General features: G+C 47.6%; 1 protein-coding gene and 1 long non-coding RNA gene across 2 annotated transcripts in view; one reads left to right on the top strand and one right to left on the bottom strand.

The window, feature by feature from the left end:
- LOC132384739 (uncharacterized) overlaps nt 1-23,017 on the top strand; it is a 155,052-nt gene that overhangs the window by 3,490 nt on the left and 128,545 nt on the right. The gene's annotated exons all lie outside the window — the stretch shown is intronic.
- LOC132384567 (bone morphogenetic protein receptor type-2-like) lies at nt 1,031-22,973 on the bottom strand. Its single transcript, XM_059955756.1, has 10 exons — nt 22,964-22,973; nt 22,702-22,854; nt 15,366-15,446; nt 14,506-14,585; nt 12,136-12,363; nt 11,255-11,369; nt 8,458-8,609; nt 5,428-5,575; nt 3,511-3,647; nt 1,031-1,384 (listed from the first exon to the last, which is right to left on the bottom strand). Exons 1-10 carry the CDS (start codon nt 22,971-22,973, stop codon nt 1,241-1,243), a joined length of 1,248 nt encoding a protein of 415 aa, XP_059811739.1. The 3' UTR covers nt 1,031-1,240.

Raw genomic sequence — 23,017 nt, 5'->3', positions numbered from 1 at the left:
TAGAGAGAGTACGATACTGGATACAAGGCAGGGCAAGTGACTAATGAGGTGCCCAAGGAGTATAGGAAATGCAAGGGTAGTCAGGAGAGCTAATAAAAGGCATGAGATTACCCTAGCAGAAAAGGTGAAGGAGAATCTCAAGGGCTTCTACAGATATATTAAGAAATGGGGGAAATCTTAAATGGGTTTTCATTGCATCTGTATTTAGTCGGGAGTCTATAGAACTCAGGCAAAACAATAGTGAGGTCATGGAGCATATGCTGATTACAGAGGAGAGGTGTTTGCTGTCTTGAGGCAAATTAGGGTGAATAAATCTCAAGGGCCTGACAAGGTGGCAACTGACTGCAAGAAACTGCAGAGAGATGTGGATACAGCTCAGCACATCACTGAAGCCAGACTCTTCTCTCCCCCCCCCCCCACCCCCATCGACTCTTTCTGCACTTCCCACTGCCTCAGTGAAGCATCATCATCAGAGACCCCACCCACCCAGGACATTCTCTCTTCTCTCCTCTCCCATCGGGCAGAAAATACAGAAGCCTGAAAGCACGTCCCACCGGGCTCAAGAACAATTTCTACTTCACTGCTATTAGACTATTGAATGGTCCACTAGTATGAAAGGATGGATTCTTGACCTCACCCTCATTATGACCTTGTACCTTATTGTCTGCCTACACTGCACTTTCTCTGTAACTGTGACACTTTATTCTGCATTCTGTTATTGTTTTACCTTGTTCTACCTCAATGCACAGTGTGCAAGACAAGCTTTTCACTGTATCTCAGTACATATGACAATAATAAACCAATTCCAATTCCAAGTATTAAAAAGACTCTCAGGGACTCAGAGTTAACATTTGTATTTTATTTGAGTGTTTCGGCTGAGTGGTTGATCAAGTGAAACCAGTCTCAGAGAAAAGCTCAATGTTTGGTCTCCAAAACAATCACTGTGGGGCTCAGGTGTGGGGTGTAATTAATTCATGTAACCAAGATTTCCTGGCCCCAGAGGAACTCCATGTGGTGAGGGAGGGGGGTGGGTTGAACTCCTCTCAGAAGCCTTTTAGGAGAACCATTGGGCACAGCGGATAATCTTTTAGGAAGGAGAGGAGGTGGAGAGGGAGAGCCGTGATGTGGGTAGGGCAGCGAGGAGGGAGGACAGTGAGTGAGCACTGTGCTGTGGGAGGGGTGGTACCGAGAGAGGTTCACACTGTGAAAGGGGCGGCACTGGGGCAGTGAGAAGGGATCATCATGCTGTCTCACTGAGAGGGGTCAGTGTCTGGAGGGAGTCAGCAAGAGCTGACATGTCTGCCAGTCGGTGCTCCAGGCATTGGGCAGAGAGTCGAGCCTCAGGATCGTGGTCCCAGCAGTCACTGATGGTCTCAGGCAGGCTCTGTGGGAGGGGAAACACAGGCAGCATGAGTTAAGGACTGTAGCTGACCATTCGGCCCATCTACCTTGACTGTTGATCACAGTGGCCCACCCTCCATCTCCTAGAACTGGAACTCTGCATTCCTATTACCACTGGACCCTTGACTCTCTGACCAACAGACTGCACTCAGTTAAGACAGGCAGCAACACCTCTACCATGATTATCCTGAACACTGGTGCCCCACAAAGCTGCACCCTCAGCCCCTACTGTACTCCTTGTACATGTTGATATTGTCTATATTAATGAGTTACATGAAGTGGCAGATGGAGTTCAACCCAGCTAAGTGTGAGATGGTTCATTTTGGTAGGTCAAACATGATGGCAGAATATAGCATTAATGGTAAGACTCTTGGCAGTGTGGAGGATCAGAGGGCTCTTGTGGTCCGAGCCCATAGGACGCTCAAAGCAGCTGTGCAGGTTGACTCTGTGGTTAAGAAGACATACGGTGTATTGGCTTTTATCAACCTTGGGATTGAGTTTAGGAGCTGAGAGGTAATGTTGCAGCTATATAGGACCCTTGTCAGACCCCACTTGGAGTACTGTGCTCAGTTCTGGTCACCTCACTACAGGAAGGACGTGGAAACCATAGAAAGGGTGCAGAGGAGATTTACAAGAATGTTGCCTGGATTGGAGAGCATGCCTTATGAGAATAGGTTGAGTGAACTCGGCCTTTTCTCCTTGGAGTGACAGAGGATGAGAGGTGACCTGATAGAGGTGTACAAGATGAGGAGAGGCATTAATTGTGTGGATAATCAGAGGCTTTTTCCCAGGGCTGAAATGGCTAGCACAAGAGGGCACTGTTTTAAGGTGCTTGGCAGTAGGTACAGAGGAGATATCAGAGCTAAGTTTTTTACGCAGAGAATGGTGGGTGTGTGGAATGTACTGCCAGCAGCGGTGGTGGAGGCAGATACGATAGGGTCTTTTAAGAGACTCCTGGATAGGTACATGGAGCTTAGAAAAATAGAGGGCTATGGGTAAGCCTAGGTAGTTCTAAGGTAAGGATGTGTTCTGCATAGCTTTGTGAGCCGAAGGACCTGTATTGTGCTGTAGGTCTTCTATGTTTCTATGATAATGCGGTAAAATGGATCAACAAATTTAGAGTCATAGTTATAGAGCACTACAGCACAAAAGCAGGCCTTTCAGCCCATCTGGTCCATGTCAGCCTGGTCTTCTGCCCAGCCCCAGTGACCCACACCTGGACCCTAGACCTCCATACCCCTCCCATCCATGTACCTATCCAACCTTCTCTTAAATATTGCTATCAAACCCACATCCACCACCTTTGCTGACACTCATTCCACATTTGCACCACCCTCTGAGTGAAGAAGATCCCCCTCAGATCCCCATTAAAGATTTCACCTTTCACTCTAAATCTCTGACCTCTAGTTTGAGTCTCACCCAGCCAGAGGAGAAAGCGCCTGCGTGCATTCACCATATCTGTACCCCTCATCATTTCGAATACCTCTATAAGATCTCCCCTATCCTCCTGCGCAACAGAGAATAAAGTCCCAGCTTATTCAACCTTTCCCTCTAACTCAGGTCCTCAAGTTCTGACAGCATCCTTGTAAATTTTCTCTGCACTCTTTCAATCTTATTGAAAACTGTCCTGTTGGTAGGTAACCAATATACTTGAAATGTGGCCTCAACAACGTCTTTTACAACTTCAACAAAACATCCCAACTCCTGTACTCAATACTTTGATTTATGAAGGCCAATGCGCCAAAGGTTCTTTTTTTTTTAAATGAATTTTGCTGATAGCATCAAGATTGGGGGTGCTGTGGATAGAGAGGAAGACCATCAAAGCTTGCAGTGGCTTCTGGGCCAGCTGGAAAAATGGACTGAAAAATGGCAAATAGAATTTAATGCAGACAAGTGTGAGGACAAACCAGGATAGGACTTGCACGTGAGCGATAGGGCACTGAGGAATGCAGTAGAACAGAGGGATCTGCGAATACAGATACATCATTCCTTGAAAGTCACAGGTAGATAGGAATGTACTCTCTGGACATTCACCCACTCTTTCTGGACACTGACCTCAGCCACACATAAGTGTGTGGGATGGTTTGGGAACCCAGATATTTCACTCACCCTGTTGACCATTGCCCAGCTCGGGGGGAATTTGGGCCTTATTCGACCCCTGACTACAGTGGTGACCATCTCCTCGAATGTTGGGTCCCTCGTAATCTCCGCTTGGAACGCTGCTTGAAATTCTGGCGTGGATCGGCCTGTGAAGAGGGAACAGTAGTCAGTGCCTATCTGTTTGTTCCTTTGATCAATATCCAGTCAGACCAGGGTGAGACATTGGACTGGAGTCTAGTTAACATCTCGAGGGGCTGGGGTGAACAGAACAAAGATGGGCTTCGATCACTTGCAGAAATAGGCTGTTCAGCCCATCAGGTCTGTGCTGACCATCAACCAATCATTTACACCATCATAGACCATTACAGCACAGCAAAGCCCCTTCAGCTCATGATGTGCTGCTCTTTAACCTACTCTAAGATACCGTACTCTCACATAGCTCCCCAGTTTTTTTTCATTCGTGAGTTTCATTTAAGAGTTTCTTAATTGTCCCTAATGTATCTGCCTCTGCCACCACACCTGGCAACGTGTTCCACATACCCAGCACACTCTGTGGAAAAAAAAAGAAACTAACTCTGATACCCCCCCCCCAAAAAAAAATTTCCTCCATTAATGGTCGTCCTCTGGTATTGGTCATTGCTGCTTTGGGGAAAAGTCTCCGGCTGAACACTCAATCTAGGCCTCTTATCAACTCACCTCTCATCCTCCTGATTAGGGATAGTCAACATGGCTTTGTGTGTAGTAGGCTATAACAATATCATAAATCCACGTGCTGATTCATGTTCTAAACTCAAACACTTTACCTACAACCAGCTTGCATTGAAATAGATGCAACTCAGAACACTGGTGGCCTCAAGAATGCATGTTTAGCCACTCTCTACTCTCTCTATACCCATGACTGTGTGGCTAGGCACAACTCAAACACCATCTATAAATTTGATGATGACGCAACTGTTGTCGGCAGAATTTCAGATGGGGACGATGATGTGTAAAGGAGTGTGATAGATCTGCTGCTTGAGTGGTGTCACAGCAACAACCTTGCACCCATCTCCACTAAAACCAAGGAATTGATGGTGAACTTCAGGAAGGGAAAGTCAAGGGAACACAACACCAGTTCTTATTGAGGGATCAAGATGAGCATTTTCATTCCTGGGTGTCAATATCTCTGAAGATCTATCCAGGACCCAACATATTGCTGCAATTACAAAGAAGGCACAACAGCGACTATATTTCATTAGGAGTTTGAGGAGTTTGGTATGTTAACAAAGACTGGCAAATTTCTCCAGATGTACAATGGAGACTGTTCTAATTGGTTGAAAGAACTCTTGATTCTCTGATCATACACCGTAAACTTTGGGAAGTCAAATTCTGGTAGGACAATTACAGTAAATGGCAGGGACCTTAGGAGCGTTCATGTACAGAGGGACTTTGGGGACTAAGTCCATAGCTCTCTGTAAGTGTGACACAGGTGGTGAAGAAGGTGTTTGGCATGCTTGCCTTCATTGGCTGGGTATAAGAGTTGGGACGATACATTGCAGCTGTACAAGACATTGGTCACCACACTATGAGAAGGATGTAATAGAGATGGAAAGGATGCAGAAGAGATTCACCAGGATCTTGCCCGGGATGGAGGAGCTGTGGTGGTAGGGAGAGGTTGGACTAGCTTTTTTTTCCATTCTGGAATGTAGGTGGCTAAGGGATAACCTTATACAGGTTTATAAAGTGATGAGGGGCATACATACGGTGGATGGTAACAGTCTTCTCCCCAGGATAGGTGAGTCTAGAACTGGAGGGCACACTTTGAAATTAAGAAAAGAGGAATTATAAAGATATGGGCGGCAAGTTTTTTGACCCAGAGGATGGTGGGTATCTGGAATGAGCTGCCAGAGGAGGAGGTTTCTCTAAAGTATCTGCCTGGGTACTGACCAGGGAAGAGGGTGGTGCACCTGGTGAATATCTCCCACAGGACCAGTCCTAAGGAATAAACATCAGCCTGCTTCAGGGTGGTGCCATAGTCCCTCAGGTTGATGGAACCATCCAGTAATTCAGGAGCCATGTAGCGGTATGTCCCGACCTGGAAGAAGAGGAGAGAGGGAAAAGGGAGAGTCACAGAGGGTGAGGTCATAGTCAGAATCAGCAATTGCCTCCCTTCCTGCAGGACGGAAACTGGCTCTTCGGCGCAGCCTGTCCATGCTGGCCAAGACAAGGGGTCTTGACCCAAAACATCGACTGTCCATTTCCTGACCCATTGAGTACTGTCCAAACCATTCCAGATGTGGTTTCACCAAACCACCCATCACAGGGATTGTATAACAAAACTTTTCTGAAGTTCTCCCAACACATCAATGTCCATTCTTCAACAAGGAGACCTCCACTGACCACACCATTCAAGGATGTGGTCTCACCTTAATATCTTTCCTTCAGTGTGACCATACCTGTGAAACTAAGAGTGACATAGCCTCTTTAAACAAATTGGTGAATTGTTTTATTATTGTCACACATACAGTGTAAAGCTTTGTCATAGAGCACTACAGCACAGGAATGGCCCATCTAATCAGACAGCACATTAGTTGCAAAAGTGCCAGTAATCAGTGATCAGGGTTCAATTCCTACCACTGTCTGTCAGGAGTTTGCACGTTCTCTCTGTGACTGCATGGGTTTCCTCTGGGTGCTCCAGTTTCCTCCCACAGTCCAGGGACATACAGGTTAGTAACATTTGGATATGCTAGGTTGATACCAGAAGCATGGCGATTCTTGTGGGCAGCCTCCAGCACATCCTTGCACTGTGTTTGTCGTTGACGCAAATGATGCATTTCATTTAATATTTTTATGTTTTGATATACATGTGACAAATAAAACTAATCTTAATCTAGTCCATGCTGACCCGAACTTCTGCCTAGACCCACCTACCTGCACCGGAAAATACTATAAGACATAGGAGCAGAATTAGGCCATTTGGCTCATCAAGTCTGCTCTGCCATTCTGTCATGGCTGATGTATTATCTCTTTCAACTCCAGTCTCCTATCTTCTCCCTGTAACTTTTGACATCCTTTCTAATCAGAAATCTATCAACCTCTGCTTTAAATATACCCAATGACTTGGCCTCCACAGTTACCCGTGGCAATGAATTCCACAGATTTACCGCTCTCTGGCAAAAGAAGTTACTCCTCATCTCTGATCTAAAGGGATTTCCTTGTATTCTGAGGCTGTGCATTTGGTCCTAGACTCCCTCACTATAGGAAACATCCTCTCCACATACATTCCATTTAGGCCTTTCAATATTCAATAGGTTTCAATGAGATTCTCTCCCCCTCCCCCCCATTCTTCTAAACTCTAGTGAGTACAGGCCCAGAGCCATCAAAGTCTCCTCCTACATTAACCCTTTCATTTCCAGAGTAATTCTTGTGAACCTCCTCTGGACCTGCTCCATTGCAAGCACATCCTTTCTTCGATATGGGGCCCAAAACTTCTTACCGTATTCCAAGTGCAGTCTGACCAGTACCTTATAAAGCTTTAGAATTACATCCTTGCTTTCATAAGCTCGTCCTCTCAAAATGAATACTGACATTGTATTTGCTTTCCTTACCACTGACTCAACCTGCAAGTGAACTTTTATGGAATACTTCACTAGGACTTCTAAGCCCCTTTGCACCTCCGATTTCTGAATTTGCTCACTGTTTAGAACATAGTCCATCCTTTTATTTCTTCTACCAAAGTGCATGACCATACACTTCCCTACACTATACTCCGTCTGCCACTTCTTTTCCCATTCTCCTAATCTGTTTTAAGTCCTTCAGCAGACTTTTGCCTCCTCAACACTTATCCACTTATCGTCCGCAAACATGGCAGGGGACTGAGGGGAGATCTGACAGAGGTATACAAAATTATGAGAGGTATAGAAAGGGTAAATGCATACCTGCTTACCCTCCTTGCCCCTCCCATTTATGGACCTATCCAAACTTCTCTTAAATGTTACAAATGAACCCACATCCACCACTTCTGCTGGCAGATTGCTCCACACTTGCACCTCCATCTAAATGAAAAAGATTCCCTCTTCCCCAGATTCTTCTTATATAATTTCATCTTTCACCCTAAACCTATGCCCTCTAGTTCTAGTCTTGCCCAAACTCAGTGGAAAAGAACCTGCATGCATTCACCCTAACTAAGCCACTCATAATTTTGTAAAGCTCTAGCAAAGCTCCCCTCCTTCTCCTATGCTACAGGGAATAAAGTCTTAACCTATTCAACCTTTACTTAGATCCTCAAAGTCCCAGCAACATTCTTGTAAATTTTCTCTGTACTCTTTCAATCTTATTAACATCTTTCCTGTGGGTAGGTGACCAGAATTCCACACAATACACCGAATTAGCCCTCGCCAACTCCTGCACAACTTCATCTCAACATCCGAATTCTTGTACTCAGTACGCTGATTTATGAAGGCCAATGTGCCAAAAGCTTTCTTTATGACCCTATCTAGGAATTGTGGGTCTGAATTCCCAGATCCCTCTGTTATACAGCACTTCTCAGTGCCCTACCACTCACTGTGTAAGTCCTATCCTGGTTGGTCCTCCCAAAGTGTAACACCTCACACTTGTCTGCATTAAAATCCATCTGCCGCTCTTCAGCCCATTTTTCCAGCTGGTCCAGATCCCACTGCAAGCTTTGATAGTCTTCCTCCCTGTCTACTACGTGCCCAGTCTTGGTTTCATTCACAAATATGCTGATCCAGTTTACCATATTAGCATCCATTGATACAGAAAACAAACAACAGACACAGCACTGATCTCTGCAGCACACCACTTGTCATAGGTGTCCAGTCAGAGAGGAAACCATTCACTACTCTGGCTTCTCCCGCTAAGACAAGTAGATAATATTGCGTTGTCCATACAGATCATTTCACCGCACTGGGATATTGAGATAATACAAGAGAAAGCAAGAATTGAGAACTACACTACCATGTAGACCTGGGCTCCTTTGCCAGTCAGCCTCTTGTTGCTGCTCATCACTGAGGCCAGACCAAAATCACTGATCACGCACGTCCCATCCTCTTTCACCAGCACGTTGTCGCTGCTGAGGTCCCGATGGACAATGGCAGGCTTGTATACACCTGGTGGAGAGAGACAAGCCCTTTCTTGTGGTTAGTTCCAGAGATGCTGATGTTAGCCAGGTCTGGTCAAAGGCAAAGTCAAGTTTACTGTCAATATATGCAGATGAAATGAAAAACTTATTTGGAGTTGGAACTAGTTTATTAACATCACACGTAATGAGGTTCATATTGTCCAATCAGATCAGATCATTACACAGTGTATTGAGGTAGAACAAGGTAAAACAATAACAGAATGCAGAATAAAGTGTCACAGTCACAGAGAAAGTACAGAGTAGGTAGACAATAAGGTGGAAGATCATAACAATGTGGATCGTGAGGTCAAGTTCATATTATTGTACAAGGAGATCATTCAATAGGCTAATAACAGGGGAATAGAAGCCGTCCTTGAACCTGGTGATATGTCCTTTCAGGCTTTTGTATCTTCTGTCTGAAGGAATTGGGTTTATTATTGTCACATGTACTGAGATACAGTGAAAAGCTTGTCTTCCATACTGTTCATTCAGATCAGATCATTACACAGTCCATTGAGGTAGAACAAGGTAAAACGAATACGTCAACAGAACAAAGGAGCTGGTCAATGAATTCAGGAAGGTGAATGGTGCACGTGTTCCTGTCTACATCAGTGGTACTGAGATTGAGAGCTAGGTGTGAACATCACCAACAGCCTGTCCTGGTCCAACCACAAAGATAGGACCAGGAAAGCTTGACAGGATCCCTACTTCCTCAGGAGGCTAAAGAAATTTGGCATGTCCACATTGACTCTTACCAATTTTTATCAACACACCATAAAAAACATTCTGTCTGGATACATAATTGTTCTGCCCGTGATCACAAGAAACCGGGGAGAGTTGTGGACACAGCTCAACACATCACAGAAACCAGCCTCCCCTTCATGGACTCTGTCGACACTTCTCACTGTCTCAGTGAAACAGCCAGCATCATCAAAGACCCCACCCACCCCAGATATTCTCTCTTCTCCCCCTCTCACATTGGGCAGAAGATACAAAAGCCTGAAAGCGTGTCCCAACAGCTCAAGGACAGATTCTATCCCAGTGTCAAACAAGAGAAAATCTGTAGATGCTGGAAATCCAAGCAGCACACACAAAATGCTGGAAGAACTCAGCAGGCCAGGCAGCATCTAGGAAAAGAGTAGTCGACATTTTGGGCCGAGACCCTTCTTCAGCACTGGAAAAAAGAGTGGAGGAGTAGATTTTAAAGGCAGGGGAGGGGAGAAAGAAACACAAAGTGATAAGTGAAACAAACCTGAAAGGGGGGGGGGTGGTGGAATGAATTAAAAAGTTGGGAAGTTGATTGGTGAAAGAGATACAGGGCTGGAGAAAAGAGAGTCTGATAGAAAAGGGCGAAGGCTGTGGAAGAAAGAAAAGGGGGGAGGAGCACCAGAGAGAGGTGATGGGTGTGCAAGGAAATAAGGTGAGAGAGGGAAAAGGTGAATGGTGAAGAGGAGGGGTTGTGGTGAACTACATATACCTGTTTGGACACGCCCCCTGCTGACTGCTCCTGTGGCTCCTCCCACAGACCCCTGTATAAAGGTGATTGAGGTCTGAGCCCGGCCTCTCAGTCTCCAGGATGTAGTATGGTGGTCACTCACTGCTTGTTCCTTCTTCCATTCAATAAAAGCCGATACCTCGCTTTTACATCTCAGAGTGAGATGGTGCATCAGGGGCATTACCAGATGTTTGAGAAATCGATGTTCATGCCATCAGGTTGGAGGCTACCCAGACAGAATATAAGGTGTTGCTCCTCCAACCTGGTGTCAGGTTGCGACAGTGGCAGAGGCCAAGGACAGACATATCGGAGTGGGAGGGGGAATTAAAACGGGTGGCCACTGAGAGATCCCGCTTTTTCTGGTGGATGGAGCAAAGGTGCTCAGTGAAGCGGTCTCCCAATCTACATTGGGTCTCACCGATGTACAGGAGGCCACACTGGGAGCACTGGACACAGTAGATGACCCCAACAGACTCACAGGTGAAGTGTCTCCTCACCTGGAAGGACTGTTTGGGGACTGAATGGTAGTGAGGGAGGATGTGTAGGTTCAGGTATAGCACTTGTTCCACTTGCAAGTAGGGACAAATGGACAAGGGTGTCACATAGGGAGCAAGCCCTGCAGAAGGCAGAAAGTGGGGGGAGGGAAAATATGTGCTTGGTGGTTGGATCCCATTGAAGATGGCAGAAGTTCCAGAGAATTATGTGCTGGACGCAGAGGCTGGTGGGGTGGTAGGTGAGGAACGGAGGAGCCCTATCCTGGTAGGGTGGTGGGAGGATGGGGTAAGAGCAGACGTGAGTGAAATGGAAGAGATGCAGTTGAGGGCAGCATTGATGGTGGAAGAGGGGAAGCCCCTTTCTTTGAAGAGGGAGGACATCTCCTTCGTTCTAGAATTAAAAGCCTCATCCAGAGAGCAGATGTGGCGGAGATGGAGGAACTGAGAGAAGGGGATGACGTTTTTACAAGTAACAGCGTGGAAGAGGTATAGTCCACGTAGCTGTATTCTGTTATTGTTTTACTTTGATATACCTCAATTCACTGTGTGATCTGATCTGTATGAACGTATGCAAGACAAGCTTTTCAATTTACCCTATTAGATGTGACAATATTGAATCAATATCCACTATCTATTAAGACTTACCTCTGGACCAGGTCTCTGTGTGAAGGAAACTCACTCCTGCTGTGACGGACTGAGCCATCTTGAGACTAGCCCCCCAGCTGTTGCAATGCTGTCTCAGGTAATTGGATAGGGATCCCTTCCAGAAGAAGCCAGCTATTAGAAGGTTCCCAGTCAATGCTCTCCCCACCTTTGTTTCTACCGCCACCCTCTCCCCACATTCCAGGCTCCATTTACCCACTTCCTTTTCTCTTTCCTAATGGAGTTATAGAGCCAGTTCCCAAGGCCCAACCCAGGTCTCCATCAAAACAAGCCCCATTTGCCAGTGTTGGATCTGGGCATACACCTCCTTGTCCCATATCCTTCCAAACCTTTCCATTTACCTGTCCAAGTGCCTTGAGTATGAGATGATCCCCTACCATTGGCCCTCTCTCCCACTGCCTTCTCCCTTACCTTAGGATAGTACTCACTGATTTTGAGATAATTTCACCTCCCTCGCCTATCTCTTCTCTCTCTTCTCTCTCTTTCTCCTTGCCTCTTCTCCCTCCCTCCATCTGCCCCCCTCCCTCCCTTACCCTGGAACAGTACTCAATGATGACTAGATGTCTCCCCTCCCATCTCTTCCCCCTTACCCATCCCTCCCCCCTACCCCATCCTTCCTCCCTCCCCATCCTTCCTCCCTCCCCATCCTCCCTCCCTCCCCATCCTTCCTCCCTCCCTCCCCATCCTTCCTCCCTCCCTCCCCATCCTTCCTCCCTCCCTCCCCATCCTTCCTCCCTCCCTCCCCATCCCTCCCCTCCCCATCCATCCCCCTCCCCTTCCCTCCCCTCTTACCCCAGTACTCAGTGAAGATTCGATGGACCCAACCTCAATACCCCCTGCCCACCCCTGTTGGCCCTCCTTACCCCAGGACAGTACTCCGTGATGATCATGTAATCCGTGCTCCCTCTGTGCTTGCACGCTCCGGCCCCGACAAGCCTCACAATGTTCTGGTGCCCCATGGAGACCAGGTTGTGGAATGCCCGCTCGTTCTGGAAATGATCTCGGTGGGCAGCAGGGAACAGCTTCACTGCCACCGGCTGCTGGGTCTGGAGCCCTCTCCACACTGTTCCATGCCTGCCCTGTCCAATCACCTGCCACGTCAACCCAGGGAGAGACAATGAGGGGTTAACCTCCAGGGAGAAGGGCGGAGGGCGGGACAGCAAGGGGTTAACTTCAGCCTACTGTAGTGTAGGGCGGTGGAAACCCTAACTTCTGTGTTGTATCACAGTTGGGAAAACAGCATGAAGTTTGTGCTGAGATCCCTGCTGATCTTGTTTTTGTAACAGAGACAGAATTAGTACAAATACACCAGGCCTTCACAATCTGTAGTTGAGGTGCACGTGATCCACAGTGAATTGGCCATTTGGATTCAGAACTGGTTTGCCCACCGAGGGTAACTGTTGATTTTAGCTGGAGGTTCCACAAAGATCAGCATTGATGTAGAGAGAGATTTTAGGGTCCAAGTCTGTAGCTCTCTGAAACTGACCGTGCAGGTTGAAAGGGTGGTAAAGAAGGCATACAGTATGCTTGCCTTTACTTGTCAAGGAATGAGTTCCAGACTCAAGAAGTTATGTTGCAATTTTATAAAACTGGTTAGGCTACATCTGGAGTATTGCATTCAGTTCTGGTTGTCCCATTACAGGAAGGGTGTGGGGGCTTTGGAGAGGGTGCAGAAGAGGTTCACCAGGATGCTGCCTGGATTAGAGGGCATGAGCTATAAGGAGAGGCTGGACAAACTTGGGTTGTTTTCTCTGGAGCAGTGGTGACTGAGAGAGGTTGATAAAATGATGAGAGGCATAGATAAGGTGCACAACCAGCATCTCTATCACCAAGGCTAAAATACCAGAGGGCATGAATTTAAGGTGAGAAGGGATAAGTTTAAAGGACAGATAGGGGACGTCCTTACACAAGGAGAGGTGGGTTTTCAGAATGTGCTGCCAGGGGTGGTGGTGGTGGAAGCAGATACAATAGAGATGTTTCAGAGGTTCTTACACAGACACACGGATGTGCAGGGAATGGAGGGATATGGACATTGTGCAGGCAGAAGGGATCGGTTTAGCTGGGCATTTTATTATATCAGTACAACATTGTGGGCTGAAGGGCCTGTTCCTGTGTTATACTGTTCTGTGTTCGATGTTCTTCACAGCAAGCAAACTTTAAATCACAGCATCATCCATCCAGGACATATCCATCCCCTATGGACACCACCTTCTATGGAACACCTCCATATTTCCTGCAGACACCACCTCCAGATATATCCAGGCATGAACCTACCCCCTGGAATATCACCAGGCTGTCAGCCTGGGCAGGGCCCTCAGCTGCCAATGGATACCGAGGCTGGGCAGCCAGGACTTGCCAACACTGCCCCCCTGCCCACCACCACCACCATTTCCCACCTCCATACTGGGTGACCGAACTTGAAGAGGGTGGGACTGAAGAGCAGCCAGGAGCAGGCAATTTGGAGGGGTAAAGAGGGGCTGGATACACATACAAGCCATGTATGCTTATGGTATGCCGTCTTTTCCAGCCCACAGAAGTGACAGGTGGTTAGGAGATCTATGCAGCAACTGAGAAACTCCCTACAGGGCTCTGTAACCCTCACCTAAACCCCAGTATGTACAGTGCCCTCCACCCCAGGTCCCCAATGTATGAGGAAAGAACACCCCCGTTTAGAGGGAGTTCCACTGGAGACCCCATCCCACGGATCCCTGGTGGAAACCAGGCAGATTCCTCAGTCTGTACCTATATCTAATTCTTAGCAGTTTGGATGAACAGAGAGATCTTGAGGTACATGTCCATAGATCCCTCAGAGTTGGTGTGCAAGTTGATAAGTAGAGGGTGGGTGGAACACACTGCCAGGGATGGGGGTAGAGGCAGATACATTAGGGACAATTAAGAGATCCTAAGGCACATGGATGAAAGAAAATGGAGGGCTATGTGGGAGGGAAATGTTAGATTGATCTTAGTGTAGGTTAAAAGGTCAGCACAACATTGTGGGCTGAAGGGTCCATAATGTTCTTTGTTCTATGTGCTATGTCTAGAGTCCTAAGCAAATCCCAACAGTATTCCCAATCCCAATTGAGAACCCTGCTGGGATTAGGAAACCGGGGAGATTCCCAACCATACTAATGTCTTAATATCATGGATCGGTGACTGTGCTCCCCTTAGGGGTCAGGGTCAGTGGGCTCATTGCCTAGGGGTGAGGGGTCAGGGGTTGTGAAGTAGTGAAGTACCTCAAGTAATTCAACAGTCTGCAGATTTCCAGGAGCAACGGGAGGAGCCGAGCACCGAAAGGCAGAGAGGGCGGTCCGTACTGGAACAGAGAGAGACAGAGGAAATTAGAAGTCTGGCTCATGGGAGTGGAAAGGGTGGTCCACATTGGAACAGAGAGTGGGGGGGTTTAGAATTTCAGAAAAGGGGGAGAGGGAGAGAGAGGGTAGAGAGGAAATAAAGAGAGAGAGGGTGAGAGAAAGGGGAATGGGAGGGGAAGAGAATTGTAGAGGAGGTGAAGGGGATGAGTTGAAGAGAGAGGGTGGAGAGAAGAGGAGAGGGGAGAGAGAAGGCAGAAGAATAGGGGTAAGAGAATGGAAGAGGAGGGGTAGAGGAGAAAGGACAGTTCGCTCCAGAGCAGTGAGAATGTGGGTCAGAACACTTGGGTAATGGGAGGGAAGAGAAAGTGGAGGCAGAGAGGAGGGTGGAAGGGAAGCAGGAGGTGAGGGCATGCATTATGGGGGAAGGGAATGTAGGGAGCGTGGTGAGGCTGCATGGGGAGGGAGGAGGAAGGGAGCGTGAGTTGTGAAGGTAGAAGGGGAGGGAGTGGAATGGAGGGTGGATGCGAGGTGAGGGAAGAGGAGGGAGGAGAGAAGAGGAATGGAGGGGAGCAGTGAAGGGGGACAATTCCCAGAGATTTACTCTGTGTGATCCCCTCAGGGTATCAGTTCCCTCACATCCCATTCTGTCCTGGGTCAGAGAGACCTGGTCTGTTTGTCAGTCAGCTGTGACAGCCAGTGTAGGGAGTAAAGATTCAGAAGCCCCCTAAACCCAGGGGGAACTGACTGTGGGGTCATCCCCAGGTGGAAAAAAAGCATCGTACCTCGTGGACACATTAGCACCAGCACGAGGATTGAGGAGATCAGGACGACCACCAGTAGACAGATGATCCCATTCAGTAGTCCTGGAATCAGCAGAGAGCAACAGAGTAGTTATTACACACACATTCACACAGTCATTCCTGTTCATACCCACACAGGGAGCACTGTGCACAGTTCCTGTCTCCCTATCCCTGGGTCAGACCCACAACGGGAGCACCGTGCACAGTTCCCGTCTCCCTATCCCTGGGTCAGACCCACAACGGGAACACCGTGCACAGTTCCCATCTCCCTATCCCTGGGTCACACCCACACCGGGAGCACCGTGCACAGTTCCCATCTCCCTATCCCTGGGTCAGACCCACACAGGGAGCACCGTGCACAGTTCCCATCTCCCTATCCCTGGGTCACACCCACACCGGGAGCACCGTGCACAGTTCCCATCTCCCTATCCCTGGGTCAGACCCACACCAGGAACACCGTGCACAGTTCCCGTCTCCCTATTCCTGAGTCAGACACACACCGGGAGCACCGTACACAGTTCCCATCTCCCTATCCCTGGGTCAGACCAACACCGGGAGCACCATGCACAGTTCCCGTCTCCCTATCCCTGGGTCAGACCCACACCGGGAGCACTGTGCACAGTTCCCGTCTCCCTATCCCTGGGTCAGACCCACACCGGGAGCACCGTGCACAGTTCACGAGGGGTGTAGGGTAGGGAGAGTGATATGGAGACGAGTGGTGCAGGGTAGGGAGGGTGATATGGAAATGAGGGGTGTAGGGTAGGAAGAGTGATATGGAGATGAGGAGGGTTGTAGGGGCCAGAGTGTATGACGGAGATAAAGGAGGATGCAGGCCTGTGGGACGACATATAATTTGCTAACGGACAAGTTAGTGGGATATATATTAAATATGCACCATATGTGCTGGTGAACGGAGCGTGTGTAGAAGGTGTATTTGCTGATGTCATGGACAGGATGGACTGAAGGTTCTCTTTTACACTGCATGATTGTAAGGCTGTGTCAGATATGAAGGTGTAAGGAATGGAGCCCCGAGATTTCAGGGAACTGTTGGCTCCTTTAACCATGCAGCTGTGGAGCTGTTTCCCTGTATTGTACAGAGACACCGTTTGTGATATAACTCCCCATCAACAGGATCAAAGTTGATGGATAGCCTCCCCATCTCTCGTGTGGGAGGATCACTCGATATTTTGCTCCTTATCTGTCTAGTGTTGGATGTGTTTGGGTGTGGAGAACACACCACCAACCACCCTCCCCCATCCGCTCAGCTTCTTCCAAGGACAGAAGGCAGTAAATTAGGAGACCTTGAAGAGTTGCGTCCACCTCCTGGAGAATAGTCTAGAAACCTGTTAACCCTCTCATAGCCTGAACTGCAGGAGCTCTCTCATTCACTGTGTTGCTGAGTCATAGGGTCATCAAGCTTTACAGCCCTTCAGCCCATGATGCTAATTAAATTCCCTTCTACCTACACAGTGTCCACCCCCTCCATTCCCTACATCTATGTGTCTGTCTAAGAGCCTCTATCATATCTATTGTATAAGAGCCTCTGTCGGGAGGCGACCTGGTCGAGGGAAGTGCCTGGCGTGAAAAGTGCTAGTCTTTGGCTCGAGAGTCTTTGGCGAGGAGACGATGCCAGGCACAATTGCAGAGGGTGAAGACATGACCGCTAAGCTGATTCAGTGTGCTATGTGCATGATGTGGGAGGTCAGGGACACTGATGGTGCCCCCAGCTGCTACAGCTGTGGAAAGTATGTCCAGATTCAGCTTCTGAAGGAGCATGTTGCAGCACTGAAGAAAGAACTGGATGACCTCAGGTTTATCCTCGAAAACGAGGGTTTTCTGGACAGGACCTACAGTGAGGTCATTACACCGAGGATACCAGAAGAGAGAAAGGGAGCGACGATGAGGAAGGAAAGGATGCTTGAAATACAGGAGACCCCAGGGGATGTACCTCTCGTAAAACAGGTTCACCTTCTTGGAAGCTGTCAGGACAGAAGATACTGCCAGTCTGAGAGGCGGACAGGTCTGCGAGCCAAAAATTGGTGCAGAAGCAGAGCCGAGGAGTCAGACATCAGGAAGAGCCTTGGTAGTAGGGGACTCCATAGTAAGAGGTACGGAAAGGGGTTTCTGCGGCAACAGACGAGATTTAAGGATGGTGTGTTGCCTCCCTGGTGCTAGGATCCAGGACATCATGGACCGATTGCAGAGAATCCTCAAGGGTGAAGGTGAACAGCCGGAAGTGGTAGTGCATGTCGGCACAAATGACATCGGGAAGAAGAGGAAGGACATTCTGCAGCGGGACTTTAGAGAACTCGGAAGAAGGCTGAAAAGCAGGACTTCCAGGGTGGTTATCTCTGGTTTGCTTCCAGTTCCTCGTGCTGGAGAGGGCAGGAACAGAGAGATAATGGATCTGAATGTGTGGCTGAGGAACTGGTGCAGGAAGCAAGGGTTTACATTCTTGGACCATTGGGATCTGTTTTGGGGTAGGGATGAATTGTACAAAAGGGACGGGTTGCAGCTTAATAGGCAGGGGATCAGCATTCTGGCAGACAGGTTTGCCACTGCAACACGGATGTGTTTAAACTAAGTAGTGGAGGGGAGGGGATGAACTGGAAATATAAGGATGGAGTTAAAGGGAAAGTGAAAATAAGAAAAGTTAAAAAGGACAACAGAATCAATGGAGTAGAAAGCTCAAGAAGAGATCATACAGTATGGCCAAGTGAAATAGGAATTGATATGAAAGGAGAGGGGAGTAACAAATTAAAAGTATTATATATGAATGCACAAAGTATAAGGAATAAAGTAGATGAGCTTGAGGCTCAGTTGGAAATTGGCAAGTACGATGTTGTGGGAATAACTGAGACATGGCTTCAAGCGGACAGGGCCTGGGAAATGAATATTCAAGGATATACATCTTATCGAAAGGACAGACTGACTGGCAGAGTGGGTGGAGTGGCTCTGTTGGTGAGGAATGATATTCAGTCCCTTGCGAGGGGGGGGGACATAGAATCTGGGGATGTAGAGTCAGTATGGATAGAACTGAGAAATTTAAGGGTAGAAAGACCCTAATGGGAGTTATCTACAGGCCCCCAAATAACAGTCTGGATGTAGGGTGTAAGTTGAATGAAGAGTTAAAATTGGCATGTTGCAAAGGTAATGATACAGTTGTCATGGGGGATTTCAACATGCAGGTAGACTGGGAGAATCAGAATGGTACTGGACCCCAAGAAAGGGAGTTTGTAGAGTGCCTCCAAGATGGATTCTTAGAACAGCTTGTACTGGAGCCTACCAGGGAGAAGGCAATTCTAGATTTAGTGTTGTGCAATGAACTGGATTTGATCAGGGACCTCGAAGTGAAGGAACCATTAGGAGGTAGTGACCATAATATGATATGTTTTAACCTACAATTTGAGAAGGAGAAGGGAAAATCGGATGTGTCAGTATTACAGTTGAACAAAGGGAGCTATGGAGCTATGAGGGAGGAGCTGGCCAAAGTTCAATGGAACAATACCCTAGCAAGGAAGACAGTGGAACAAAAATGGCAGGTATTTCTGGGAATAATGCAGAAGGTGCAGGATCGGTTCATTCCAAAGGGGAAGAAAGATCATAAGGGGAGCAAGGGGCAGCCGTGGCTGACGTGGGAAGTAAAGGGCAGTATAAAAATAAAAGAGAAGTATAACATAGCAAAGATGAGCGGGAATCCGGAGGACTGGGAAGCTTTTAAAGAGCAACAGAAGATAACAAAAATGGCAATATGCCAAGAAAAAATGAGGTACGAAGGTAAACTAGCCAAGAATATAAAGGATAGTAAAAGCTTCTTTAGGTATGTGAATAGCAAAAAAATAGTTAAGACCAAAATTGGGCCATTGAAGACAGAAACGGGTGAATTTATTATGGGGAACAAGGAAATGGCAGATGAGTTGAACAGGTACTTTGGATCTGTCTTCACTAGGGAAGACACAAACAATCTCCCAGATGTAATAGTGGCCAAAGGAACTAGGGTAAAGGATGAACTGAAGGAAATTTATATTAGGCAAGAAACGGTGTTGGATAGACTGTTGAGTCTGAAAGCTGATAAGTCCCTGGGACCTGATGGTCTGCATCCCAGGGTACTTAAAGAGGTGGCTCTAGAAATCGTGGATGCATTGGTAATCATTGCCCAATGATCTATAGATTCAGGATCAGTTCCTGCTGATTGGAGGGTGGCTAATGTTGTCCCACTTTTCAAGAAAGGAGGGAGAGAGAAAACAGGGAATTATAGACCAGTTAGCCTGACATCAGTGGTGGGAAAGATGCTGGAGTCATTTATAAAAGAGGAAATTATGACACATTTGGATAGCAGTAGAAGGATCAGTCCGAGTCAGCATGGATTTATGAAGGGAAAATCATGCTTGACTAATCTTCTGGAGTTTTTTGAGGATGTAACTATGAAAATGGACAAGGGAGAGCCAGTGGATGTAGTGTACCTGGACTTCCAGAAAGCTTTTGATAAAGTCCCACATAGGAGATTAGCGGGCAAAATTAGGGCACATGGTATTGGGGGCAGAGTACTGACATGGATTGAAAATTGGCTGGCTGACAGGAAACAAAGAGCAGTGATTAGCGGGTCTCTTTCAGAATGGCAGGCTGTGACCAGTGGGGTACCGCAAGGTTCGGTGCTGGGACCGCAGCTGTTTACAATATACATTAATGATTTAGATGAAGGGATTAAAAGTAACATTAGCAAATTTGCTGATGACACAAAGCTGGGTGGCAGTGTAAAATGTCAGGAGGATGTTATGAGAATGCAGGGTGACTTGGACAGGTTGGGTGAGTGGGTAAATGTATGGCAGATGCAGTTTAATGTGGATAAATGTGAGGTTATCCACTTTGGTGGCAAGAACAGGAAGGCAGATTACTATCTAAATGGAGTCAAGTTAGGAAAAGGGGAAGTACAACGAGTTCTAGGTGTTCTTGTACATCAGTCAATGAAAGCAAGCATGCAGGTACAGCAGGCAGTGAAGAAAGCTAATGGCATGCTGGCTCTTATAACAAGAGGAATTGAGTATAGGGGTAAAGAGGTCCTTCTGCAGCTGTACAGGGCCCTGGTGAGACCCCACCTGGAGCATTGTATGCAGTTTTGGTCTCCAAATTTGAGGAAGGACATTTTTGCTATTGAGGGAGTGCAGTGTAGGTTCACAAGGTTAATTCCCAGAATGGCGGGACTGTCATATGTTGAAAGATTGGAGCGACTGGGCTTGTATACACTGGAATTTAGAAGGATGAGAGGGGATCTGATTGAAACATATAAGATTATTAAGGGATTGGACACACTGGAGGCAGGAAGCATGTTCCCGCTGATGGGTGAGTCCAGAACTAGGGGCCACAGTTTAAGAATAAGGGGTAGGCCATTTAGAACAGAGATGCGGAAAAACTTTTTCACCCAGAGAGTGGTGGATATGTGGAATGCTGTGCCCCAGAAGGCAGTGGAGGCCAAGTCTCTGGATGCATTCAAAAGAGAGTTAGATAGAGCTCTTATAGATAGTGGGGTCAAGGGATATGGGGAGAGGGCAGGAACGGGGTACTGATTGTGCATGATCAGCCATGATCACAGTGAATGGTGGTGCTGGCTCGAAGGGCCGAATGGCCTACTCGTGCACCTATTGTCTATTATCTGTCCCCACCACCAGCTTGGTAGCACCATGCTCTCTGTTAAGAAAATACCTTGCTCCACACATTTCCTTTGAACTTAACACCCAGTGTGTCTGTGACTATGTGCATGTTTGTCTCTGAGTGTGTGAGAGGGAAAGAGAGTGAGTGTGTGTGTGTGAGTGACAGAGTTCGTGTGTGTGTGTGTGTGTGAGAGAGTGGTGTGTGCCTGTGTGTGTGTGACATAGACCACGTGTGTGTGTATGAGAGAGGCTGTGTGACTGTGTGTGTGAGGGGAAAGATTGTATGTGTGTGAGTGAGAAAATGTACATATGTGAGAGAGCTAGTGTGTGTGTGTGTGTGTGTGAGAGAGTGTGAGTGTGTGTGTGAAAGAGGGAGTGGATGTGTGTGAGGGGGAAGGAGTGAGTGAGTGTGCATGTGAGAGATGGAGTGAGTGTGTGTGTGTGTGAGAGAGAGTGAGTGTGTGTGTGAGAGAGTGAATATGTGGGTGTGTGAAAGAGGGAGTGAATGTGCGTGAGAGGGAAGGAGTGAGTGAGTGTGCATGTGAGAGACGGAGTGAGTGTGTGTGTCTGTGAGAGAGTGAATGTGTGTCTGAGAGAGAATGAATGTGTGTGCATGTGTGAGAGTGAATGTGTGGGTGTGTGTGAAAGAGGGGGTGAATGTGTGTGAGAGGGAAGGAGTGAGTGAGTGTGCATGTGAGAGACGGTGAGTGTGTGTGTGAGAGAGTGTGAATGTGGGCGTGTATGTGAGAGTGAATGTGTGTGAGAGGGAAGGAGTGAGTGAGCGTGCATGTGAAAGAGAGTGAGTGTGTGTGTCTGAGAGAGAGTGAATGAGTGTGTGTGTGTGTGTGAGAGGGAGAATGTGTGTGTGTTAGAGAGAGTATGTGTGTGAGATGGAGTGAGTGTGTGTGAGAGATAGGGAGTGTGTGTGTGTGTGAGAGGGACAATGTGTGTGTAGTAGAGTGAGTGTGTGTGAGAGACGGAGTGTGTGCATGTGTGAAAGAGTGAATGAGTGTGTGTGTGTGGGAGAGAGAGTGAATGTCAAGTCAAGTCGCTTTTATTGTCATTTCGACCATAACTGCTGGTACAGTACATAGTAAAAACGAAACAACGTTCCTCCAGGACCCTGGTGCTACATGAAACAACACAAAACTACACTAGACTATGTGAGACAGCACAAAACTACATTAGACTTCAGACCTACACGGGACTACATAAAGGGCACAAAACAGTACAATAATTAATAAATGATGTAAATGTAAACAATGTTTTATCAGGAATTGAGAAAGAAATGAGCAAAAATTGCAAAGGGAGTGAGTGGAGTGGTGTTCAGGGGTGTGTGTGAGAGAGTGATTGTGTGTGAGAGGGAAGGAGTGAGTGAGTGTGTGAGGGGGAGTGTCTGTGTGAGAGAGAATGAGTGTGTATGTGTGTTTAACGCGTGGCGTTTACTGTGGATACTGTAGGTGATGTTGGTGGGGGTTGGTGCCAGACGATGAAGTGAGGGTGGAAAGGGTAATGCCATTGTCTGCTGAAGGATGGTGAAGGGGTTAGAGGAGGTTGATTATGCTGGAAGGGGCTGTTGGAGGATGTTGGGGGCGGAGGTGCAGTGTGGAGGTTGTATCATGAAGTGGGGTCAGAGGATGTTGGGGGTGTGGGGTAGGGTGGAGGCTCACCGTTGGTGGAGAGTTGTTCAGACTCAGAGAGATGAGGGGGGCCACTGTTACACAGGTCTGTGCTACAGCAGCAGGAAGTGAAGCGGTGGGACCTGTGGGATCGGTCTGTGCACTGTGGGGTGCAGGAGAGGACGTTCCGGGTCGGCCAGCAGCCTGTGGGGAGAAGGAGACAGAGTGGGTCAGTCTGTTCTCAGTGATTCTCCTCTCCCACCCTGACACCCCCTCACGGGAGTCTTCCCTTCCCCAACCTGAGGCAACACACCTCTTACCATCCGTACCCCCCCCAAAAGAGATCCCCCTCCCATGATTATGTGTC

The sequence above is a fragment of the Hypanus sabinus genome, chromosome X1 (genome assembly GCF_030144855.1).
Source record: "Hypanus sabinus isolate sHypSab1 chromosome X1, sHypSab1.hap1, whole genome shotgun sequence".
In the NCBI taxonomy this organism is placed as follows: Eukaryota; Metazoa; Chordata; class Chondrichthyes; order Myliobatiformes; family Dasyatidae; genus Hypanus; species Hypanus sabinus.
This window is presented reverse-complemented; position numbering and strand designations above follow the sequence as displayed.

What these genes read in the sequence shown, in the direction of transcription:
- LOC132384567 (XM_059955756.1), bottom strand. An exon ending in TCACGGAGTACTGTCCTGGG is followed by an intron (nt 11,370 to 12,135) that starts GTAAGGAGGGCC and finishes TTCTTCTGGAAG; the next exon opens with GGATCCCTATCCAATTACCT. An exon ending in GCTGGGCAATGGTCAACAGG is followed by an intron (nt 1,385 to 3,510) that starts GTGAGTGAAATA and finishes CCCCTCCCACAG; the next exon opens with AGCCTGCCTGAGACCATCAG.